The sequence below is a fragment of the Haliotis asinina genome, chromosome 2 (genome assembly GCF_037392515.1).
Source record: "Haliotis asinina isolate JCU_RB_2024 chromosome 2, JCU_Hal_asi_v2, whole genome shotgun sequence".
Lineage (NCBI taxonomy): Eukaryota > Metazoa > Mollusca > Gastropoda > Lepetellida > Haliotidae > Haliotis > Haliotis asinina.
Window position 1 is genome coordinate 98,079,734 of NC_090281.1, and position 23,057 is coordinate 98,102,790.

Genomic DNA, 23,057 nt, shown 5'->3' on the forward strand with positions numbered 1-23,057 from the left:
GTCATTCTCTGGATGGTCAATTAATGAATTTATAACGTGTATAATTATTGGTAACACCACTAAAATTACTCGACATATGTTCCCATTTGGCATTTCTCCTGTCTGGAGTAAATACACAACATTATAAATTAAGGTCTGTAGTGGAAAATGTATTGCATGTTATGTTACAAAAACAAACATCGATCAAAGGATTAACCGATAACACATTGATTGATTAATTACATCCACAGCCGATTTGTTAAAAAGCAGTGTTTATGAGTGTATATTTACTAATCTATACTGAATACACCCTGTCGTAAAGTACGCGTACTAGTGTGAAAACAACATCCTTCCTACAAAGAATTAACCGCCACTGCCTTGATTGATTGATAGTTGCTCATTATTGTCTAACTAATGGTGGACAGCATACAGTTAGTTGCCGGGTGTGCTGTCCTGGGTGACTAGTGAGATTATGTGTACACACCAGTGTGAAAACTTCTCAAACGATGTGTCACTTTTTCGCATATTAGACTCCTGAAAGATACCAGACATAGAGTAGGATTATTTACCATCTGCAGATGAATGGAATATCGTTCTTTTATGTGGATATTGATGCATACATTCCTGAATGAGGCAATAGCCTGACATTGTTGCTATAACTTTCGTCTGACACGAATAGGGTGTGTGTGAAATATGATTCACGTTGGCAATCTACACAGTGTTTAGATATTAAATCATGTTAGAAATTCACAGTATAAGGAAACCATGTGTTTTTTTTTAATTTAACTTTCAAAATGCATACAAATGTGACAATGCACTAATTAGGTTTATAAAACAAAATAGAAAGACCTACACTGACTTCGTTATTTTTCAGTCATAACGTTTTTTTTACCACTGGCAGATGAGTAAACATCAAAGTTTTTGATTGTTTTCATACTGACGAAGTAAAATGACTTCATCTTTGTTGATCAGTCTACACATAAACTATCAATTGCGCATATGGGTGGCGCAGCGGGGATCACGAACCAGTCACGAATTCTGGGATACCATGCGGGTTTAAATTACATAAAATATTAAAGAAGACAAATATACTACACATTAAGCACTGGCTTGCATTGAAATGTTTGTAATGTCGTGGCACTTACAAACCCTCAACGAAGGAAAATAGATGCAGTGTTTCTCAAATGCATTCACATCTTTTTCAGAAGAAGCAAACTGTTCCATTTGTGACCATGCCGAAATAAACCAACAGCATTGATTTCGATGTCCAGAAAAAAAAGCTAGAAAAAAATTTCGACTTTGAGACACAGATTCACCATTTTGCACCTACAAAAACAAGAAATTACTGTTGCAGAGTGCGTTAAACTGTAAAAGTATTATACCTGTAATTATAACACATTTTCTGCTCATTTGCAGGTTAACATTTTCTGTTTACATATAACAAGTACTACATGCACCCATTTCACGTGGGGAATGAAGTACGAGAATATGCCATGATTAATTATAACAGTTGAAGAGAGAGCAAGAGCCAATGGGATGGTGCAGATGGGGTCGACATAAAATCCTCGGATCCCATCGCGTCATGGTTATAGGACATATTCAGCGCTACAAGGGGAATGGAGTCACACAGGCAAATCAAGAAGTAGACCTCACGCATAATTTTTCGGATTTCCTTATGTTCCAGACTTTTTTCAGCATATTATACATACAACTCACTTACATATTGTGACACTACAACAGTTTTGCTTTTCATCGTCATTTCGTAAACAAGGAATGACTGTATGTCGCACATTGGTCTCACGAATGGATCGGTTAAATCTCTTCTGACCAGAGAATGGTCATAACTGCAAACTTTTGGAATTAAGCGATATTACAAAACCTGTTTTGAAGAAGCATCCAGGCGTTTTGTATGTCACAGGTCTTAGTCAATGATGGCTTCTTCCGATTCATATCTGAATAGAGCGTCATTGATTGCCGCTTCGTCCTTCAAGAGGTCTGTCTGAAATTATGACAGATACGATGCCATATATACATATCTCAGCACATGCAGATTCATGCGTCCTGCCCCAATTTTGTATTGATCTATAGGTAATAAACCTGCGCAGTATCCTGTTTCTCTTCAAGGATATAGTTTGTCATGGTGATGTCACCCCAGTTAATTTACATTTATATTATAAGAAGAATATTAACAATTATAATGTTTTTAATGTATTAGTATGTGAAGTGCATATTTACCTCCTTTGGGTGCCGATCTTTTTTTGCCTTGATTTTCTCTATGTCTCTCAGCAACTTCCGAAGCTTTTCTTTTGGGAAAACGGAATAATCGACGTAGTCTGAAGCAAGTTGCCATTGATCCAAAGATGTCTCGTCAGGACAGATGTAACACACGACAGGGCCAGATAATGAAAATCCCAGGTAGAATGAAATAGGTCTCTCGGTCATTTCTGGTCGCCTGCATTTGAAATTTCGTAATTCTAGCTCTTCATCTATTTCAAAGTCTTTCAAGTCCACGATAACACTTATCGTACCACTGTTTGGTTTTAGTCTTGTGTAGCCATTTACTAACTGTAGCTTTTCTCTAACTTGGTAGCTTTCCCACATTTCCTCTTGCTTCTTTTTAAAGAATAGGGGAGATAAGTGGTAAGAAAATGATGACAGGCCTCTACCTTTAGCTAAATAGAAAAGAGCAATACTGTGATAAATATTGTTTTCTCGTTTGAATAACTCATTTTCACCTCTTGGTTTTCGCTGTTTAGTTGCTCTGAATTCATCAAACAAGAACCTCATAGCCTCCTTCATCAGCGTATGATCATATGGTACACCTAGTTTCCCCTGTGGCCACATAAACATCATAATGTAAAGATAGGCCATGCTAAATGCGATTCCTCGTCTTTCAGTGCGTATTATCTGAAGACAATACCCATAGAGTTCGGAAACACTTGTTTGCTTTGCAGCTTTTAGTTCCGCAAGCGCAAGGTTAACAGCTATAAGAGTTAAACAGTCATCCGCGTTTTTATCTTTAATGCTCTTCAGATGGGTTTGAATTGTCCATAGGCTATCAGAGGGAACAGGCTTTTCTCCTTTCCTATTTTTCTTAGTGTTTCCCTTGTAGTGCACTCTCTCGTGTATCTGTTCAGTTCTAGGGAAGACAATTTTGAAGACGTCTACCAGCCTTTTTCCATGCAGAGCCACAACACGCCTTCTATGCCATCCGTCCTTGAGCACATCCGACCTGATATAGGGTGGTGGATCATTTGTGTTTTCTCTTTCACAGAAGAACTTTACAAAATCCTGAAAGGAGTCAGGAAGACGTTTCTTAATAATCCTCGAATTTCTGTGTTCTTCATTTTGTTGATGGCTATATTTAGATGCGTAAGAACATTGACTGTAGTAAATATGTTCATCTAGCACAGCGACTGCATCCATGGCCGTGGTATACAAGGCTTTCAGTTTTAAATGGTAGTTCTCCCAGCATGCGGTAGATTCTGGAAAGTAATTGTCTTCAGTCAAATATCTGTGAACAACATCAGCTGTGCCAATGTTAACAATTTCATGGAGAAATCTAGCAATGCAGTTGACTGTTGAAAGAATATCGAAATATGCCAAGAGGTTTTTCTCATATTTGTCACATGTACTTGCATTTTGGAAATGACCTAATGCACCAAGTGCCATATCTAATGCATCTGTCGTACTGGGATCATCGGGTGTTTTTTGTTCATCCCACAACTTCAGACTCAGAAAGTGATGCTTGTAGACACATCCAAACGTGTGTAAGAAGGTGGATCTCTTTGGATCCAGTTCAACTGCCTTTTGTGCCCACTCTTTTGCCCAAACGTATTCTTTGTGGTGAAGATGTAAACGTGCCAGTTGATGAGCAATGAAGCCATCTTGCATCAGTTCAAATCCTTTAACTAAGACGTTTGCACCACTTGAATACATTTTACTTTCACTAATAATGCTTTCAATAAGTGGACTAAACTTTGTGTTTTCTCCATCATCATATTCTTCCTTTTTTCGTCGTATAAGCATTTCAACACAGAGCCGATTTAAATATGTTCGGGCAAAGGAAGAAGTTTTGAGTAGATCTGACTCAAGGAAATCAGTAGCAATACTGGCTAGGTCATTGTTAAAATATCGAGTTTGAATGCATTCTATCACAGCTTTTGCCAGATTTTGATGAGCCATTCGTATCTGTTTACCACTTCCATTTTCGTTTGCTTCAATTATCAATAATATTTTCAAAGGACCTTCCAGATGGTTTTCCCATAGTGAAAGATTTCGGGACTGGGTGTTCATCCTGGAGTTAAATCCCATATGTTCACTACAACACTCTACAGGAACTGCTATGGCTGCACCTCCCTTTGGGGGACTTACAAAAGATATGATAAGGGCAACATACGCCAGCAGCTTGAATGATCTGTCCTCAAACTCCATTCGGCTCATCAAACTGTGAATTGTATCCCTGAGAAATTCCTGTTTAAAATTTGAATGTAAAATCATGAAGGAAATAAAGTATTCTCCTTTGAACTGTGTGAGACCGAAATCTCTGCTTGTGTCTTCTAGTTGCTCTATCTTCATGGTCAACCATTCTTTTTCGCTGTCTTCTACCTTCTGAAGCAGGTACTCATTCTCAGATACCTCCTGGTGTAGGGTTCGCTGTGGCATGTGTAGGGTTTCATCTCTTTTGCAAACGAGGAAAACACATATAGGGGATCTCATCTTGCTATCAACTTTCCAAGATTCTTTTGTCACGAGGCGGTGGATTTCATATAAATCTAACTTTTGTTCCACTATTGAGTCAATAAGTAGCAAAAGAGGTCTGGCATATCTGATGTCCTTTTCTTTATACCGCCACAATGAAAGTATGTCTGATGCAGTCTTTTCCTCCAGTTTTGTGATGATTGCACATCTGAATTCCTTGCGAAACTCCCAAAGGATATGTCTTACTAAAGTTGAACCGCCTGCACCCGGTTCATGATTAAGAAAGATAGGCACAACTCTTGATATTTTGTCGGCTTTTTCTCCATTGAGGGCATCCAAAACTTTAGTTTTCAGTCTTTGAAAGCAATGTCGTTCCATGACATGTCCTTGAAAATAGAAATTCCACCACTCAACCCTGTTACCTTGATAAAACTTCAATTCCTTCATTCTACTAAATGTTTGTTTATCAGATAGTGTTTCAAATGTTTTGTCCTCGCATTGTGAGTAACTCAAAACTTGTAAACTGTCAATGCTTTCAAGAAATTTTTGTTCAGCTGTTACATGTGCTCCACTGCTAGTTGGTATACATATTTCAGTTTGTTTCGCAACACCTATTAGATTGTTGACAGAGGTACTGGTCTGCTCCCACGTCATGCCAACAACACACGTCTGATCAAGGTCCTCTTTTTGTACAATCTGTTGCACTAAAGCCATGTCTTTAAATTCTTGAAATACGTCCTTTCTTTCACAAATTAGTACAATATCTTCACTTCCAAAGAATGCTATCATCTCTCCAAAGATATCCAAAAAACCATGAAAATCCGTTGCAAAGAGTAAAAACACCACTATTGTTCTTCCAGTTGGAATAACTGATTTTTGCTGGAAAAAGTTGATTGCACCTTTTACATTGGGGGAGTAATCTTTTTTCCAATCATGCTTTGTGAGGTGAGGCAATCGAAATTCAGACCGCCCATTGCAAAATATCAACACATTGTTTTCTGGGAGTTTTAATCGCTCTCTCAAACTGTTGTTATTCTCAACATCTCTAAAGATGTCTCCGTTTGTTAGAGTTGTTTGATTACTGTTGAAGAAATGCTTGCACAAACCATTACTAAACGATGCATCATCAAAATCAAAAACTGCACACCAAGGAATGCCTGAGATGAAAGTAAGTGATGAGAAAAGTGTGGATTTTAATGCATCTGATGGTTTGCTAGAAACTAGAATTGGCCAAAGTGAAGAATCAATTCTGTTGCTAGTTTTGCATAACTTTCGACAAAGTTTTTCTGCCAAATATTTGTGACAATTTTTATCAGGCCAATTTCTACTGACCGAACACTCTTCTTCATATTTACGTTTAGTGTCCCATTCTTTTAATTTGTTTACAAAATGCAGTTCTTCTGCATCAGTATCAATCTTTTTTGTTTCAGGTCCATCACGAACAAACAGCAATGGTTTCTGTTTCTTCCCAGATATTTTCGATAAATCCAGTTTGAATTTTATGCCTTCACAAAAACTTGAAAAAGGTTCTATGTCGACCTCCATAACAAACAGCGGAACCTGGTCAAGTGAAGGGGCAACTTTCACAAAAACGGGTGATTTGATACATTCCTTTGCAGCGCTGTTTGCTTCTGGTGAGTCAAAGCATTTTGATTTGGCATCATTCAGTTCATCTTCATAATTGATTTTACTGTCAATGTCAACTTCCATGATGGGGAATCCCACTATCTGACCGTGACGGCGTGTAATTCCATCAACAGGTTTCTCATCAGCAATGCCAAAGTATATGGTTCCATTTCTACGTCTGTTAAGGCAACCACAAGCAAAACGCAAAGTCTCTGTGAGAAATTTTTCTATTGGACTGTTATTGTTGCCAGTGTCAAGACTTGACCGAAAGTATTTGAATTCTAAGGAAGGTGTTATCATTCCACTACCACATTCTGGCACATCCATAACATAATCCTTGAAATATATCGTGCAAAGACTATCCTGATTAAATGGCCTTGGCCTCTGGAATGACACTCCACCCTGGAGTTTTGTATTAGCTGCAGCAGGTGTTTTGGAAACATCTGTTGATGTCCCATACTTTTCCTTCATTTCGCCATAATAGGTTAGATCAAGATCCTTATCATGGTGTCCACCTCCTTTGGAGGGAGGAGAGTCAAAATTCAAACTTTTGATACATGTCAATGAGTCATCAATGCAAAACATTTTGTTTGTGATTTCCTTTATTGAAGTTTTCAAATGGTAGTTTCCATCATATATTCTATACACACGATCTCGTTCTTTAGTAGTACTTCCAGTCAAAATAAGAATATGATATTTGTAGGAATGTGTTTGCTCGAGTCTTATGTTTTCATATCTGATCATCTTTGCCCCAGCTTTGCCCAGTCGGACAGATTTTCGTCCCCTGAACTGATACCGATATTCATCTTTACCTTTTTTGAAATTGGATTGCAGTGCAATAGGCAAGGTCTGTAACCAGGTTGATGTATTCTGGACAATCAAACCCCAGAGTTTCGTTTTCATAGACGAGTCCTCAAATTCACCCTCTTTGCATAAAATCCAAAATAGAAACATCTGAGCAAGTTCATTACTTTGTTCCCAGGAAGAGTGAATTGCAAATAGTTGACATTCATTTGGATTATCTTCACTGGTGTTTTCTTTAACATCTAATCCTAAGTGTTTTTGTAGGAAGGTAATACTTTCCACAGTTGGTGAGAAGGTACTTGGAGAACCATTAGGAGCATGATTAGGTTGTTCTGTGAATGGCATATTTGCTGTATCAGGTGCTGACAGAATCGTGCTCTGATTAAAATCAAGGGATGGGACATGGTGACTTTCCAGCTGTGTGTTACTTACTTCATTTGTTGCTGAAGTAGGCGTTATGCTATCCTTTAACTTCTTCTTTACATGCAGTAACAATCTTCTACCGAAAACCTTCTTGATATTCAAGTCATTAGCAAGCATTCCATGATTCACATATAACATTATCACAAAGCCATCAATATGTTCCCTTTTAATAGCCTCAGTAATCTTGTCAAGGTTCCTGTCTGCCTGAAAAGAATCTCTTGCAAAATCACATATATGATCTGGTGTGAAGGATTCTAGTTGTTCTCTGCTCAATCCCCATAGTTTCTCAGCATCTTCATTTTCATTTAGATATAGAATCTTCCTACAAAGTCCAATGGGAAGTCCAAGCTCTTCTTTAATTTCATTAGGATCTTTGTACTCATTGAGCATATGCCCATTTACATACTTCACTTCATCTTGAATCAAGTGTTCCGGTACTTTCACGCAGCTTAATAGCCATCCCTGGACCTCTTCCTCTGTTGCAGAATTGGACAAGCCTGGTCCTTTAACATAAATAGAAGTAGTAAAATGAACATCTGACATAATGTATACTATTTAAAATGTAGGAGTAATATTATTTGGTATCGAAGTTGTGTGATTGTGTATTGTTATGTGGCGGTCATTTTCATCGTGAAATAAGTATCATACACTATAAATGTGGAGAGTCAGGGAAGGACAGTGGTGTGATATATTTTGATACAGTTCTGAAAGTTACTGTAGGGTTCTAAATCCCTGTTTATCTTTCTACTATATTCTGACTCATGGAGTTGGGAGAATTGGAGACTCTTCTTGAGCTTTTCTTAAACATAAGTAGGTTGGTTTGTTATTTAAGGTCACTCAGCAATATTCAACCTTTACGGTGGTGGTCTATGAATGATCACGTCTGGACCAGACAATCCAGTAATCAACAACATAAGGATCGATCTAAACAATTGGAATGCAACTGCATGTGTCAATAGGGTGAGCGAGCACAATCCCATGAGTCACCTTCTACGACAGGTATGGGCTGCTGAAGACCAATTCTAACCGGATTATAAGAGCAGAGATAAGACCTCTCATCTGAAGTAACAACGCCGTAGCTACTTTCTTATTTCACACAATACAACATGTTGTTGTCTGGAATATATCATAAGAATGCAAAGTTTTAAATCAAATAATTTCCTCGTTTAAAAACAATTTTAATTCAAATCCTGCTAATTCATAACAAAGAATCTTGCCCATGAGTGAAAACGTTTGGAACATGGCCGAGATGATTGGGGATAGGTGGAGGAGTTGCAAATGAATGATAATGTATCCTAAAGTTTCATGACACCCAAATCAACTCATTTATGCTGGCTAATTTATAACCATATTAGAATATCTGCCCATGGGGCTTTGTCCATTGGCGAAAATATTTTAGTTTTCGTTTGCAAGAAAACTGGCTCATATGACGATATACAGTTTAATTTACTTATTATTATACTTATCAAATGTTTGTGTGTTGAGCAGGGTATCCCCAAATACGAAGATGAATTTCAATTCATGTGTGTATGCCCTAATATCATCTAAATAGAGTAATATGAATTGATCGATTTTATTGGGAATGTCTAGCAAGATTAACCTTTTCAACCGTTGCAATCATCTAATAAGATTTCTCATTTGTGTCTAGCTAAATTCATAAAGCAATGTTTATAATAAAAGCTAATTTCGAAGCGCCCTGTCGTCACACTCCGAATGTAAAATGTACCGTGTAACGATGATGAGGGGCAATGTGAGCTCAAATCCTTATAAATAAACTTGTCTTGTCTTGTTGATATTGTTCAAATACGTCACTCGAATCTGCTACAGACTTAATGAGACCAGAAACCAGGGAATCCCCTTCTAGGTTAAAAAGAGATAAAACATTCAAATCTAAATGAATACTGATAAGACAAATAGTTATCACAATACTCGAGAATGTGCCTTGCCATACGTCACTTATACAGAATAAAGACGTTTTAAATCCATAAATTCATTTGCCCAACCTCTAGAATGCCCTCAAAGAAAACTTTCCTTGCTGCTTAATTTATCATTATGTTAGACGTTTCAGGCGTAAGACTCTCTATGTGTAGCAAGAAATGTTTCCAGAGAGGGTTGGGTGGTAACGGGAGACTGTGAAACAACCAGAAACCCTGGGTCGGGAAGTAGCTGAAGGTTCTGAATGACACGTGTCATATAGAATGTCGAAAAGGTCCACTTGCAAGCTGACATGATCTGTCGACATGGTATCCCATGATGATAAGGACGAAGCACTTCATGTGGACCAAGTAATCAGAAAATAGGTGACTGATCTCTACTAAAGAGTAAGTCATTTTTATAGTTTTCTCAGTCAAGGCTACCACTGTGTTCTTGGAAATAATTTTCCCTGATTGTTATTAACACTCCAAGGATGTCAGTGTCTAAGACACTAAGTGTTAGTTCTGTGCAAGAAATACTTTCAGGGCTCTTACGGGACACAGACCTCTGTCCGATAGGTTGTGATCTAGAGTAAGGGATAGTGAATGCACTTTGTCCTCGAGGTCCCATCGATTCTTGTCGCGGAACTCTTGCAGTGTTCGAATTAAAACTCTATGCAGATTTAACGAAATGTTTAACTCTGAACGAATTAGTGTTTTATAAAAGAAATCTGTATATTTTGTAGGCTGTTTTGTAATCTTCATTGTAAACCGCCCGTATATCTCATGTATTCCTAACTGTATATTTGTACCAATCAAATCAAATCGTCTGTACCTTTGTTCTTACGTGACGCTTTCTTTTTAGCTCCTTTCGTGCCCCCCTTGCTCCTGACAATGACATGGATGGTGTCATCCGGCTGAAGGTTCTTCAGTGTGGATGGCCGTATCAGTTTGCCATGATGAGTTAGCATTTGTAGATCTTCAGGAATACCATCTTTGTATTCGATAGCCCCTTTCAACTGAGTCACGCTGAGATTTCCTGTCAGACATATTCTGTATGTGTTTTTAGATTTCACATACAATGGAAATGCGTCATTTTCAGATGTCCTGCTAATCACATCCCCAACGTGACCCATGACACATGAGACACCAGAAGCTTCTGGTGAGGAAAGTCTCTGAAAACAGAAATCATATGTGAGAAAAAAGTGTGAAATACCAATGTGAAATTTCCATTTATTCGGGGTTTTGTTGAAGACGAAAACAAATCTGAGCATAGTATACAAATAATACGACTATTCCAGTGAATAAAACTTTAGATAATTATTACCCAGTCTTGGGCAAGAGGAGCGCTAGTATCTTAGAATTTTTAGAATATATCTGTGTTGAATTTGTACTGCACAGAGGATTGTGTTTGTATGGGCATCCTAATGCTGAATGACATCATATTTTTGTAGCCTGAACGTGTTTTCAGGCTGGTCCGGAGCGCAGAAAGGAAGCCCTCAGTTTCACATATGAGACCAAGCGACTTCATCCAGGTGAAGGAGTCAGTTGGATTGCTTTTCTGTTTCTCACACTGCATGTACACATGATGCAATGGCCTCTCAGACAGCTTCTCCACAAAGGACCGACTCTGTGCTGACTTGGTAAAGGACTTCACCTGGTTTACTCCCATCGCTGTATCGTCCAGCAGTACATAACCATGAGCAAAATTAACCTCAAATTTCAAACTGTGTCCAACATCACCAGAGGATCTTCCGATAAATAAATATGTGCAAAAGTACACAATAAAATTCTGTTATGAAGAGCCTCCCCATTAATCAAACCCCGACCTCCAGAATTGATTGGCATATATAAACGATTAAGAGAGGAACGAGGGTGGTGTGCTCTCTTATCAGACATGATCTTTCTGGTCAGACGGTCAAGAGTTTGGATGTCTTGTTTGGTCCAATCAACTACTCCAAAGGAATCGGAGAGGACTGGCACAGCAAAAGTATTAGTGGCTTTGATCTTGTTTCGAGCATTTAACTCGGAACTCCAGACTTTCTTTAAACAAGATTTATACTCGGCACGAAGTTTATTTTGAATCTGGGCATTCTAGAACTTGTCTCGAAATTGCATTACCAGATAGGTGTATGCCTGATCTTCCACAAGATGCTCAATAACTCCTCCCCCTTGTAACCCGACCGATCCATCATTGGTTACCTTGCCACGTTTCAAATGAAGGCCCAGGAGTTGTATTAGATTTGGACATTTTAACGTCACGTTGTAGGCAAGCTGGTGAGATGTAACAGAACAAACGACCTAGTTACTTTCTCATGCATTGCATGGTCATAATCACTGACCCATGGTGCCTCCAGGTTACGGTCGCAACTGTGGTCTGTGGTACAGACTACAACTGTTTCCAAAACCTTCCATTGGCATCCATGGGAGGCCGTTTATCCTGCTTACCTTCACCACTCGTTTTAAGTTGCCTGTAGAACTGTTTCTAATTTTTTATAAAAAGTTTATTTTGTTTGATAAATTTGTTTTTCTTTTCCCATTTTTTCTTTCTTTCAGTCCAAACTTTTATTTTTGCCTGAAAGGAATCGACAATTTGGAGACGTACCTTTTCTTTTGTTGGAGAAATACATTTCATTCTCGCTCAACAGTGTGAGATTCATCAATAGCGCTCAGCTTCTTTTGTAGTTGCTCAACCGTTTGGTCAAGGCCAACGATACCTTTGCGATCACCGAGATACACTGACACATCGACTCGGCCTCTGCTACTCAAAAAGGGCATGTACCTGTACAAGTAGATTGGTCCAAGTTCGATGAAACGACACCACCTCCATCACCCGCCTTAACAGCGACTTAACCGACTCCATCTTCTCTAAGGTTGATTATGAGCATGCCCAGAATGTGTGGGAGAAACTGTACTGTCAGCATTTAAGTGATTATCACGACATATACTTGAGAACGGACGTGCCCCTAATGGCCGATGTGTTTGAGATGCTCAACATTTCTCGAGATGAGAGACAACATGTTTGAAACAGCATCAGCTCAACCCAGCTAGGTACTTCACCAGCCCCGGTCTCTCTTCGGGTGCACTCGAAGAAAACGGGTTTCAAGCTGGAATTGTTCACCGATTACGACATGCACCTGTTCACCTCTATCTCGACTCCAACAAGCTGTAGGGCTTGGCTGTGAGTCAGCCTCTACCCACCGTGGGGTTCGCATGCTTGGGCAATGACATCGATATCATGGGTATAGTACTGGATTCGAACAAAGGCTACATCCTCGAAGTGGATTTAAAGTATTGCATGCATTGCACAACAGCATATCCGCTGGTTCCCGAACGGGTGATGGTGAACTGAGACTGGGTATCAGACTATCAACAAGCGTTCATCGGGGAATAAACCAAGCTGACCAACGTGAAGAAACTCGTTCCAAACATGATGCGAAAGATCAAGTACGTTGTGCACTAGTGGAATCTGCAACTGTACATATTGCTGGGCATGAAACTGACTAAAACGCACTGGGTGCTGCATTTCGATCAAAGTCCCTGGATGGAAGCTTACATTCAGTTGAACACCGAGCTGAGGGAAAAAAGAGCCAGTGATTTCGAGAAAAACATCAAAACCTCATGAACACCTCGGGGTTCAGCAACGCCATAGAAACCTTGAGAAAATGAGTGATGGTCATACTTGCGCGATCTCACAGTTGTTGATCACTGGACTGTCTGGTGCAGACTCGATTATTTGCAGACCGACGCCATATAGCTGGAATATTGGTGAGTGCGGCGTAAAAGTAAACTCACTCATTAGGAAATGTAAGCGCATATATATTTTCGTGTGGTATGCGCTTTTGCTCTGGCAGCAGAGACGTTGCGTCCCTTGAGGATCGGGGTGAAGAAAACACAGAAAGCACAGAAATGGAAAAAAAACACATGGGCAGCTCGTCGCTGAACCTCAAAATGTATCATTCACAGTAATGGCATGTTTGCACGGGAAAAACAAACGTATCAACACAATTCATTGTATTTTCATTGTATTGTACTCCTGAAAGAATTCTTTTTGTTCTTTCGCGAACAGTAAGTATAACGTCACATCAGTGATATCTACTCTGTAGTCTAGTATTTTGATCTCTTCTGCAAGGTGGTTGGCGTAAATGGACAAAAAGAGTAGGGGAGAGTTTACAACCTTGTTTTACGCCAATGTAATTTAAAACTATCAGTGATATAATCGTTTACACGTAATGAGCAGTTGATGTCGTCATAGAAAGACTGCACTGCGTTGATAATTCTATCTGACATTCCCGTCCGCATCAGTGTATATCACTGATGTTTAATTTCGTCCAGAATTAATGGTCTGGAGGTTGTAAATGAATGAAGGTATTTTCGTAAGTATCATGACACAACTTTTAACTCATTTTGACTTAATTCTAACTGAGAGCGATTTTGAAAAATCTGGCCCTTGGGCGAGAAACATTTGGCCCATGGGCGAGAATATTTACTTTTAGTCTAAATACATCTTTTTCCATGTTTGTTGAGGTTGTAAATGAATGAGGGTATATTCATAAGTATCCTGACACAAAATTTAACTCATTTCACTTAACTTAATTCTGCTAATTGAGAGTGATTTTAAATAATCTCACCCATTGCAAAAAACATCTGGCCTCTGGGTGAGAATATTTCATTTTGTTCCAAATGCATCTTTTCCATGTTTTGGGAATTGTAATTGACAGAAAGCTCAACTCATTTTGACTCAGTTCGGTTAATTTAGAGCAATGTAAAACAAATCTCGCCCAAATACATGTGTTTAGAGGTAGTAAATGAATGAAAGTACATTTATGAGCATCTTGGCACCAATTTTAACTCATTTTGACTTAATTCAGTTAATTTTGAGCAATTTAAGTGTTGAGACGAAGTGTTTCGTCCGTGGGCAAAATCATTTTGGCCCATGGGTGAGAATATTTACTTTTACTCCAAATACATGTTTTTCCTTGTTTTGTAATGGGTAAAACTATTTTATAAGTATCACGACACAAAATTTAACTCATTTTCATTTAATTCAGAAAATTTAGAACATTTTTTTTAAAATCTCGCCCATGCGCAAAAACCATTTTGACACATGTGCAAGAATATTTACTTTTCCTCTAAATACAAGTTTGGACGTCGTGAATCAATAAGGGCATGCATATTTATAAGTATCATGACACGACGTTCAAATGTTGTTGACTTAATTCCGCTGATATAAAGCAATTTTTAAATATCTCGCCTATGGGCAAAAATATTTTTTTTCACTCCAAATACCCAAATAATGTTTTGGAGGTTGTGAATGAATGAGGGTATATTCATGAGTATCGTGACACAAAATTCAACTCATTTTGACTTTGGCCTATTTGCGTTAATATGTACTTCTGTTAAAAACACAGTTATAAATGTCAGTCCACAATGACGAAACAGTTTGACACACCGACAAGCTAACTAAATTTCAAAATTTAGCTGCTTGGGTTTGCATAAGTGCATGTCAATGTCTATGTAACTATCCTGAAACTTGATAAAATTATTTTTACGTTTAATGTAACCGCTTTCGTAGGCGCTTTGCGGAAATTACGTAACTGAACGCGGAGAAACAGAAAATGTCATCGTTTCGCTCAGTGGTCTTGTCTTTGTGCGTTATGTTGAAATACTCAACAAATTGGGATAAAAGAAGTGGAAAAAGTGGAAATCAGTGTGTGGATTACAATTTGGATTACAACAAAAAGTAATATCTGTTCGGGTCATGGTAGTTTGAAAAATGGAGAAAGTTCTATGAATATACATGTACAACTTCTTGTAATGTAAGCGACGTTTCGGCGTAGCTGATAAACTCGTTATCAAGCAAGTGATGTCTACGGGTAGTCCTGTAAGTTAGATCTTTGCATTAGGTCAAGGTTGGTGTAGTGACAACGGTGTTGTGTTGAGGGATTAAGCACTGGTTTTCTTCAAAAAAGTAAAATGTGCTCCCTCAGGAAACGAAATAAGAGACGTGTACCAGAATGCTAGTGAAACGATTTTAGCGAGTTCATTTTGTGACTTTAATCCATTCCTTCCATTAGTAATGAGCTATTCAATTTCTTAATATAATTGCATGCAATATGTATGTTGGAAATAACGGTTTTCATTATCATTGTAACAACTTCAGTTATGGCAAATGCGCTGCTATACTTCGTTTCCTCCTACTTATTTTACGGGAAGACACCTTTGTGTATACGGTTATATGTTCATTCTCAAAAGGGTAAATGGGGAGAGTGTATCTCGTGAAAATGAACTTTGAAAGACTGCAGATCAACAGTTCCAACTGTGTCAACGACATAATTTCTAAAATATTTAAGGACCACAACCACGGATCTGTACACAACGTAGACACGGTAAATCTTTTCGACTGTAGCAAAAATAGTGATAACTTATAGAACGACAGAAAAATGAACGCAAAATCAATCTTGAATATATTACGTATCAGTCATAGCCTAATCTAAATGTCAGAATAAAATTGCAGTTATCAAAGCAGACTCACTCAGTGGACTCCTAACAGTAAAATCAATAAATCAATAAATCTAAACAAATAGATAAAATACTAAAAACCACCAAAATATGCACGCCCCAGGTAAAAAGGTAGAGTGCAAAAGTGGCAAAACCGGCCAAATATGCCCAGATTCAAACTCTAAACTATTCAGTCTACTTAATCTTATTTTACTCGATAAATCAGAATGGTCTCAATGTTAGCATTGCAATAATGTGATTAGTTACACAATCAAAGCAAAATGTTTTACACGTTAGTGTAATATCTAACAAAGCTAGAACAATCCCCGGCAAAAACGACAGCTTCTCCACAATCTGTTAGTTTGTCAGAGTGGGGGTACTCCCTACAAGGCTCACTCCCATTAGTTAACAGGTTGTCCTCCCATTTTACGTATTTTTACTCGGTACTTACGGAAAAGTAGTTAGGTAATGTGGGTATGTCATGCCTGGTTGATTTCTCAGGATTAGGCGAAATGGGTATGGGAGAGTCCATATACTATGATCAGAGGTGATTTAGCAACCATGTTGGATTGAAAGAATGACAACACTCAGAGATAGATTTAATGAGTGTCTTTTTCATGCATTATGAAAATGGTAATGGTAAATTCACACAGAATGCCCAATACATGTCCAGCATGTCATACATATATGCATCATAATATGATAATTTATCAACTGAGGAGGACACCCCCCTTGGGAACTTGCCTGCTCCAGTGAGACGCCACGGTTCAGTGGTTACAGATATACGGCCTTCTGTGCTCACTGCCTATTCGATTAAAGGTCACAAAAGTGCAAATAAAAAATCATAATTAAATGAGTACTAACAGTGGTAAAAAGATCCTTAACACTTTTGACATTGAAATATTTATCCCTTGTGATGGCGAATTCAACACAATCAAGCAGAATATGCTTGACCGTCACTCTCTCATCACAAGGGATACAAAACGGAGGATCCTCACCTTTAATAGATATGCATAAGTGTATCTTGTATGGATAAATACGACATCGTCGCAAAATGACCTCTTCAAATCTGGACTGACAACTCGAGTAGGTTTTAGTAGGTAGGTATAGGGTTTTATTGCATGTAATTTATTGATGCCTACCTGGGTGTCCCTCTTCTTCTGCACCAAGATCTAATGGCAGCCTTATAATCAGTGTATGGAAGTGGTGTCACAGATTTGTTGAGTGCTGCCTTGGCCGCAAGGTCAGCCATTGTGTTACCAGAAATACCGACGTGACTGGGTAACCAACAAAAAACGATGTCGTATTGGCCAGTAGCAAGATCATTACATAATTCAATAATTTCTATTAAAAGTGGACGTTTACAAGAAAGATTTTAATAGCCTAAAGGCAAGAAAGAGAATCTGCAAATATGATATATTGTTTATATTTAGGGTGTCGTTGAATATATGTAAGAGCCGTTAATATGGCGTTTGCTTCTGCTGTAAAAATAGAGCTGTTATCTGGTATTCTACTAGATGCTGTCCTAGATCCAATGACAGTGGCACAAGCCACTGCGCCACCGTCCTTGGACCTATCTGTAAATAAGGATTTGTATTGCTATATTTACTTTTTAATTGATTATATTCTTGTTTATATTGTAATTCAGTAGTTTCTGATTTTAAAAAAAATAGTTAATGTTGGGTCATCTTGTGGCCTAACCAGCTGCCAAGGAGGAGAAGAAATAAGACGGTAAGGAGCTATATTTTCCAGCTCAATGCCGGCAGCAGAAATAAATGGTTTAATTCTGTGCCCGAGAGGGGGAACAAGAGATCATTTCTTGTTGTATATATCCTCATGAATGGCATTGAACACACAGTTATAGGCAGGGTTAGATTCATTAGCGTGTAATTTGGTAATGTACTGTAAAGACAATTTTATACGGCGTTGTGTAAGAGATGGTTCATCGGCCTCAATATAGAGACTGTCAACAGGTGAGGTTCTGATTGACCCAAGATAAAGTCTTATACCTTTTTTGGTGGACAGAATCAAGAAGTTTAAGGTTGCTTTTACAGGCACCGCAAACTGGAAGGGGACTGGTGGCAGAGAACAGTCTAACATACCACGAGTTGAGCTTAAAATGATGAATAAAAGATATTTAGCGTGAGTAATTGTTCAACATGGGGTTGGTAATGTGAGAGCACAACCCAGTGAAGAACTGGGTATATAAGTGATGATGGCGATATTTTTCGAACGGAAGCGAGGAAAGTACGTTGCCAACCTTTCCTCGCTTCGCTCGCATGTAAGCAAACTGGTCAGTTTCTCTATGCTGTGCAACCCATTTGCGCTACAGTTTACCTGTGGTTGGATTATTGTTTATTAGATTATACAGACAGCATACGTGGTATTCACAGTTCTGGCCATAGCGAAAGCCATTGTGTTCCTCTGCTAGCAGCCTATTCCTTTCTAACCATGCTTGAATTCGGGCACACAGGATATCGGCGTAGACCTTGCAGGGTATAGATATGAGTGAGTGAGTGAGGTTAGTTTTACGTCGCACTTAGCAATATTCCAGCTATATGGCGACGGTCTATAAATACTCGAGTCTGGACCAGACAATCCAGTGATCAACAACATGAGCATCGATCTGCGCAATGGGGAACCGATGACATGTGTCAACCAAGTCAGCTAGTCTGACCACTCGATCCCGTTAGTCGCCTCTTACGACAAGCATAGTCACCTTTTATGGCTAGCATGGGTTGCTGAAGGCCTATTCTACCCTGGGACCTTCACGGGTCGTATAGATATGAGCGGTAATACCTCTGTAACCGCAGGGCAACTTCCGTCCTTTGGCATAGGAGTAATGAACGACTTTACACTGTTTCGAGACAAAAGATTATTATGTGGTGAAGTTACTGTATGCACGTTGTATTGCGTAGTATTTCATACAGTATGTCGTCCGGTCCTGTTGCTTTTCCCATTTTCATTTGAAACACTGCCTTTTCAACTTCCCGAGTTGTGACTGTTGTGTTCAGTGAAAAACAACCCACTGTTGCCTATCCGGGCGGGGTCTCTGACGTCCGGTAGTCGGTATTGCACGTAAGGTCAGCTCTGCTGTACAGGCATTCATAACTTGTTTTCCGCGTGTTCAACAGAATACCACGTGTCAGAACTCCTCAAGTGTCCCTAAACCAAAAGTGCATTGACAGTAGTCTCCTATTTAATGTTAAGTTCAAGAAAATGTGTAAATTTATATTTTCATATGTGCCTAAATGTAATCCTGTTTCTTTGTAATTTGTGATGGCTTTATTCAGTCACAACTGTGCATTGCAAGTGCAGAGAACCCAAAGACATGTCGCGATTTTAGCCTTTCCGGCCTAACTGAGGGAGAAGCTTTTTTGTTAGGATCGAACACAGCCCACCATAACTACTAGATTCTGTACTTTTGCTTTAAAAGTGGCATTCCAAATAAAACGTATTACATTTGACCACTTTCTTAAAGGCATTGTGTATTCATAGTTATGAAAACATTTGGAATTTTATGAAAAGAATATACCTTATAACATGCTTGGAACTCCATTAGTTAATGTCAATCGAGCGTCTGCTAGAGGCCAGTGTGTATCAGAGACCCAGAGCCTATAGTCGAGGGTGATAGGTCTACAGCTCTGAAGAGCTGTTGGCAGCCATTTGCATGTAGACTATTGATGTATTCGAACGCTTTGACATTGGTGTTCAAAATTGCGAAGAGGAGGAATTTCAGTTTGTTTTCGTCACGTTGTTTTCCACATATATATCACATGTTTCTGTAAATAATCGCGTCTGAATCCGATAATCCCGTGACGTACATAATGAGCTCTGACCTACCCAAATAGGACACGATGCTATATATCAAACAAGTCAGTGAGTCTAACCACTTAAGCTTCAGCATGGGTTGTTGAAGACCACGTCATACGCAAATAACAACGGTTGGGGGGATTCAGAAGGGAAATGGAAAACAATTATTAACAATAGGAATCAAGTATTTTTTCAATGGCATGTTGGAATAGACATTTGAATTTACATTAATTCCTAGTTGCATCCCATATACCTCACTCAGATAGCACCTCGTCACTCTGAACATTCTATTCAGAAAGATATATGCGTAGATAATACTTAACGTCAGTGCATCATATGAATAATAATAAAGAAAGAGCTATGGTATTAATTTGAAAATATGATGAAAAAAGTTCTCGGAAAGGAATATTTACAGGAATGATGTTATATGGTGCCGTTTTGCTGTTTGTTATCGATAACTTATTCATATATATTATTTTCGATTTCAGTAAAAACTTAACACACATAAATAGTTTCAATTTTATGTCTGCATGTACCTTTTGAGCATGGTGACTTTTGACTTTTTTCTTCCTTCTAAAAGCATGATGTGTCTCCATTACACTACATGACGGTCTAAGTGACAATAAATACTTCCTCTTAATCTTCTTCTTCTTGGCCACCATTGTGGCCTTCTCATGTGGTATATCAGACCAGAAAAGATCCTTTTCAGATCTGTATTTCTCATATGTCATCTCCATTGCCATTATTGATCGCTTCCTGGAGTCTATTCAGTCCAGTGGAAGTAAAGGCATTGTATCACCAAATGACCTGAAAAATATGAACAAAGGTATGTGGTCACAATATCACACATCGTCAGAGGATTTCTTGGAGATATGTTATAGTACCCCCATATACCTCTAATTAAAACAAAATGGAAATGGAATTGACAAACTGACATTTGGTAACAATTTACTTGCAGTATGGGAAGAATACGCGAAAATCCAAAATGTCGAAAAATAAGGTCACTATGACTACACCATCAATATGATTGTCACACTTGTCCAAAGCGATTGTTGCAATTCTATGAACCACCACTGGCGATCACATCAGTTGATAGTGTAACCCACCTTCGCACGGGTAGCATCTGCCAGTTTCTCTCGGCATCGTAACCCCCTTCCATACCCCAAGGAATACCTACGACAATTTCTACATCTACCAAGACAGATTTTAAACAGAAAGATCTCTATCGTGAACATGGCGGCCACAGTACTCCCCAAAATGTTCGATGAAGTTCGTATCGGGCTTCTTGCAAGACATGGTCATGTTTCAACAGCGTTATTTTACAATGCCGACACAAGAACGATGAGTTGTAGTGTTGTCGTCCACGACTGGCAAGGGGATAGTCATCAAAATGTGGCAAGAAGATAATATCATGTAGTTTCCCCATATAAACCATTTACAGGACAGAAATACCATATCGGTGTTAGTTAACATCAGTAGTCACGACACACCCATAAACATGGGCCAATAAGCCGTTATGCCATGTCGACCCGAGAAAGACGCCCTACACCTCTTGGTATGGCTTGAACTGTTGGGATTCTGGGAAATGTGCATTGTTTACTTAAAGCTTATTGAAATAAAATACTCATAACTGGTTATATGCAGCCCGTTCACTTAAAGCCTATTGAAATACACGTATAATACTTGTAACCGGTTATATGAAGTCTGTCACAATGCACAGAACGGTGCATTGATCTATTCAAAACTATAAGAGCGCACCTGTCTTCAATGTATCGAACACAAATAATTCCAGCAGTATTAAGGATGTTGTCAGAGTTGCTTCAAATGAGAACGAATGTGCTTATGTGCAGACAAACCGATCTCTAAACACTTGATAAAGATGATGACTGCTGCTATATGTATTTATATCGTTTAAATACGACACGTCAGTAAGTGTTTAGGTATAAACATAACGTGTAATGGGACCCTACAAGAAATAAAACAAGTGTAAAATATTGGCATTGTTGTCAACCATTTCTAACATGATATTTTTCAAATAAACATTACCGATATTAAGTCTTTGAATGTCATTTAGAAGTGAAAATACATAAGAATGAAGATTTTTATGGATATCAACTTCTTTATGAGAGAACACAACGTTTCGGAGTTAATGCTTACTGCATCTTAACTATCGGCTTCCTATCAGTGCTTGTTTATACTAGCTTTCGTTAACTCATTCCACTTGTTACTTTGTTATTGTTTTACCTGTACATATAAATACACCTCTGTATCCCTTTCTCAATCACCTGATGAAGGAGTAAGCATTAACTCCGAAACGTTGTGTTCTCTCATAAAGAAGTTGATATCCATAAAAATCTTCATTCTTATTACCGATATTGTTTCCGTTGTCCTCGATTATTTTCTTTGAATATAATGGAAAATTAAGTCGTTAGCTCCATGTTCATAAATGACGAATAATATTGAGGAGATGGTTGTATTCAGTGCGCTGCTTTCCAACCTCTGCCAGGCTTACAATTATCAGTCGATAGTGGATGGGTTACGGTGGACACACAGACTGCTCATACATTATATAAAGACCTAGCGGCCCATCGAACAGCTAAAGGTCACGTGTGTACAATAGTACATTTTTGTCATAAGACAGGCAAGTTTTAAAAACAAACCTTGGTGTTTTCAGAATTGCAAAAACAATTAACTGATTACTGATATGTATGTAATGTCTATCTATAATGTCATCAACAATTGCTAGATGAAGAACACTACATCCCAGCAAGAGCTATTGTTATATGACATACTAATTTGGGAGAATATTGCATAATAGTGATAGAGCAACTGTGAGGCACTGTTGCAAGTGGCGTGTCATTTATGATTCAGCAGAGGTTCATAACATACGTTTTAACTGCTTGTCTGGAATATGCGACTATCTTGTTTAAGTAATGGTTACGATATTACTTAAGACCTATGCTGCAATATCTTCTGCAAGAACATAGATCAATCTGGCATAGATTAGAAGTTTTCAAGGGTCTTTGTACTGCAGTGAGTACAAGCAGGTCCTCTACCATCTGTACGTCACGACCGATTGTATGAACATCATACGTTTCACCCTGGATTTTCATGGTAGCCTGACCACTGCTGCTTCTCGGTGAAGTTGTTTCAGGTTTTAACTCGACACCAGTAGCACATGCCAATTTTTAAAAATGTATTCATGGACGAGTACTTTTATCATAGATTCTTTTATGCTAAGAGACAAACAATCAAAGGAAATTTGAATCAGTGAGCAATTTTACTGTCTAGATTGTA

The 23,057-nt window shown here is 38.5% G+C and overlaps 1 protein-coding gene across 2 annotated transcripts in view; it reads right to left on the reverse strand.

Annotated features, from left to right (window-relative positions):
• Positions 1 to 23,057, reverse strand: part of LOC137274667 (sterile alpha motif domain-containing protein 9-like) — a 45,797-nt gene that overhangs the window by 1,692 nt on the left and 21,048 nt on the right. Inside the window, exons 2-5 of one of the 2 annotated variants that reach the window (XM_067807995.1) lie at positions 20,297 to 20,567; positions 10,282 to 10,621; positions 2,215 to 8,036; positions 1,859 to 1,978 (exon numbers count right to left, since the gene is read on the reverse strand). In XM_067807995.1, coding sequence (XP_067664096.1) covers positions 1,901 to 1,978; positions 2,215 to 8,036; positions 10,282 to 10,621; positions 20,297 to 20,503 — 6,447 coding nt within the window. In that variant the 5' untranslated portion in view covers positions 20,504 to 20,567 and the 3' untranslated portion in view covers positions 1,859 to 1,900. The remainder of the gene's footprint in view (positions 1 to 1,858; positions 1,979 to 2,214; positions 8,037 to 10,281; positions 10,622 to 20,296; positions 20,568 to 23,057) is intronic. The other variant, XM_067807996.1, reaches the window with a different exon arrangement.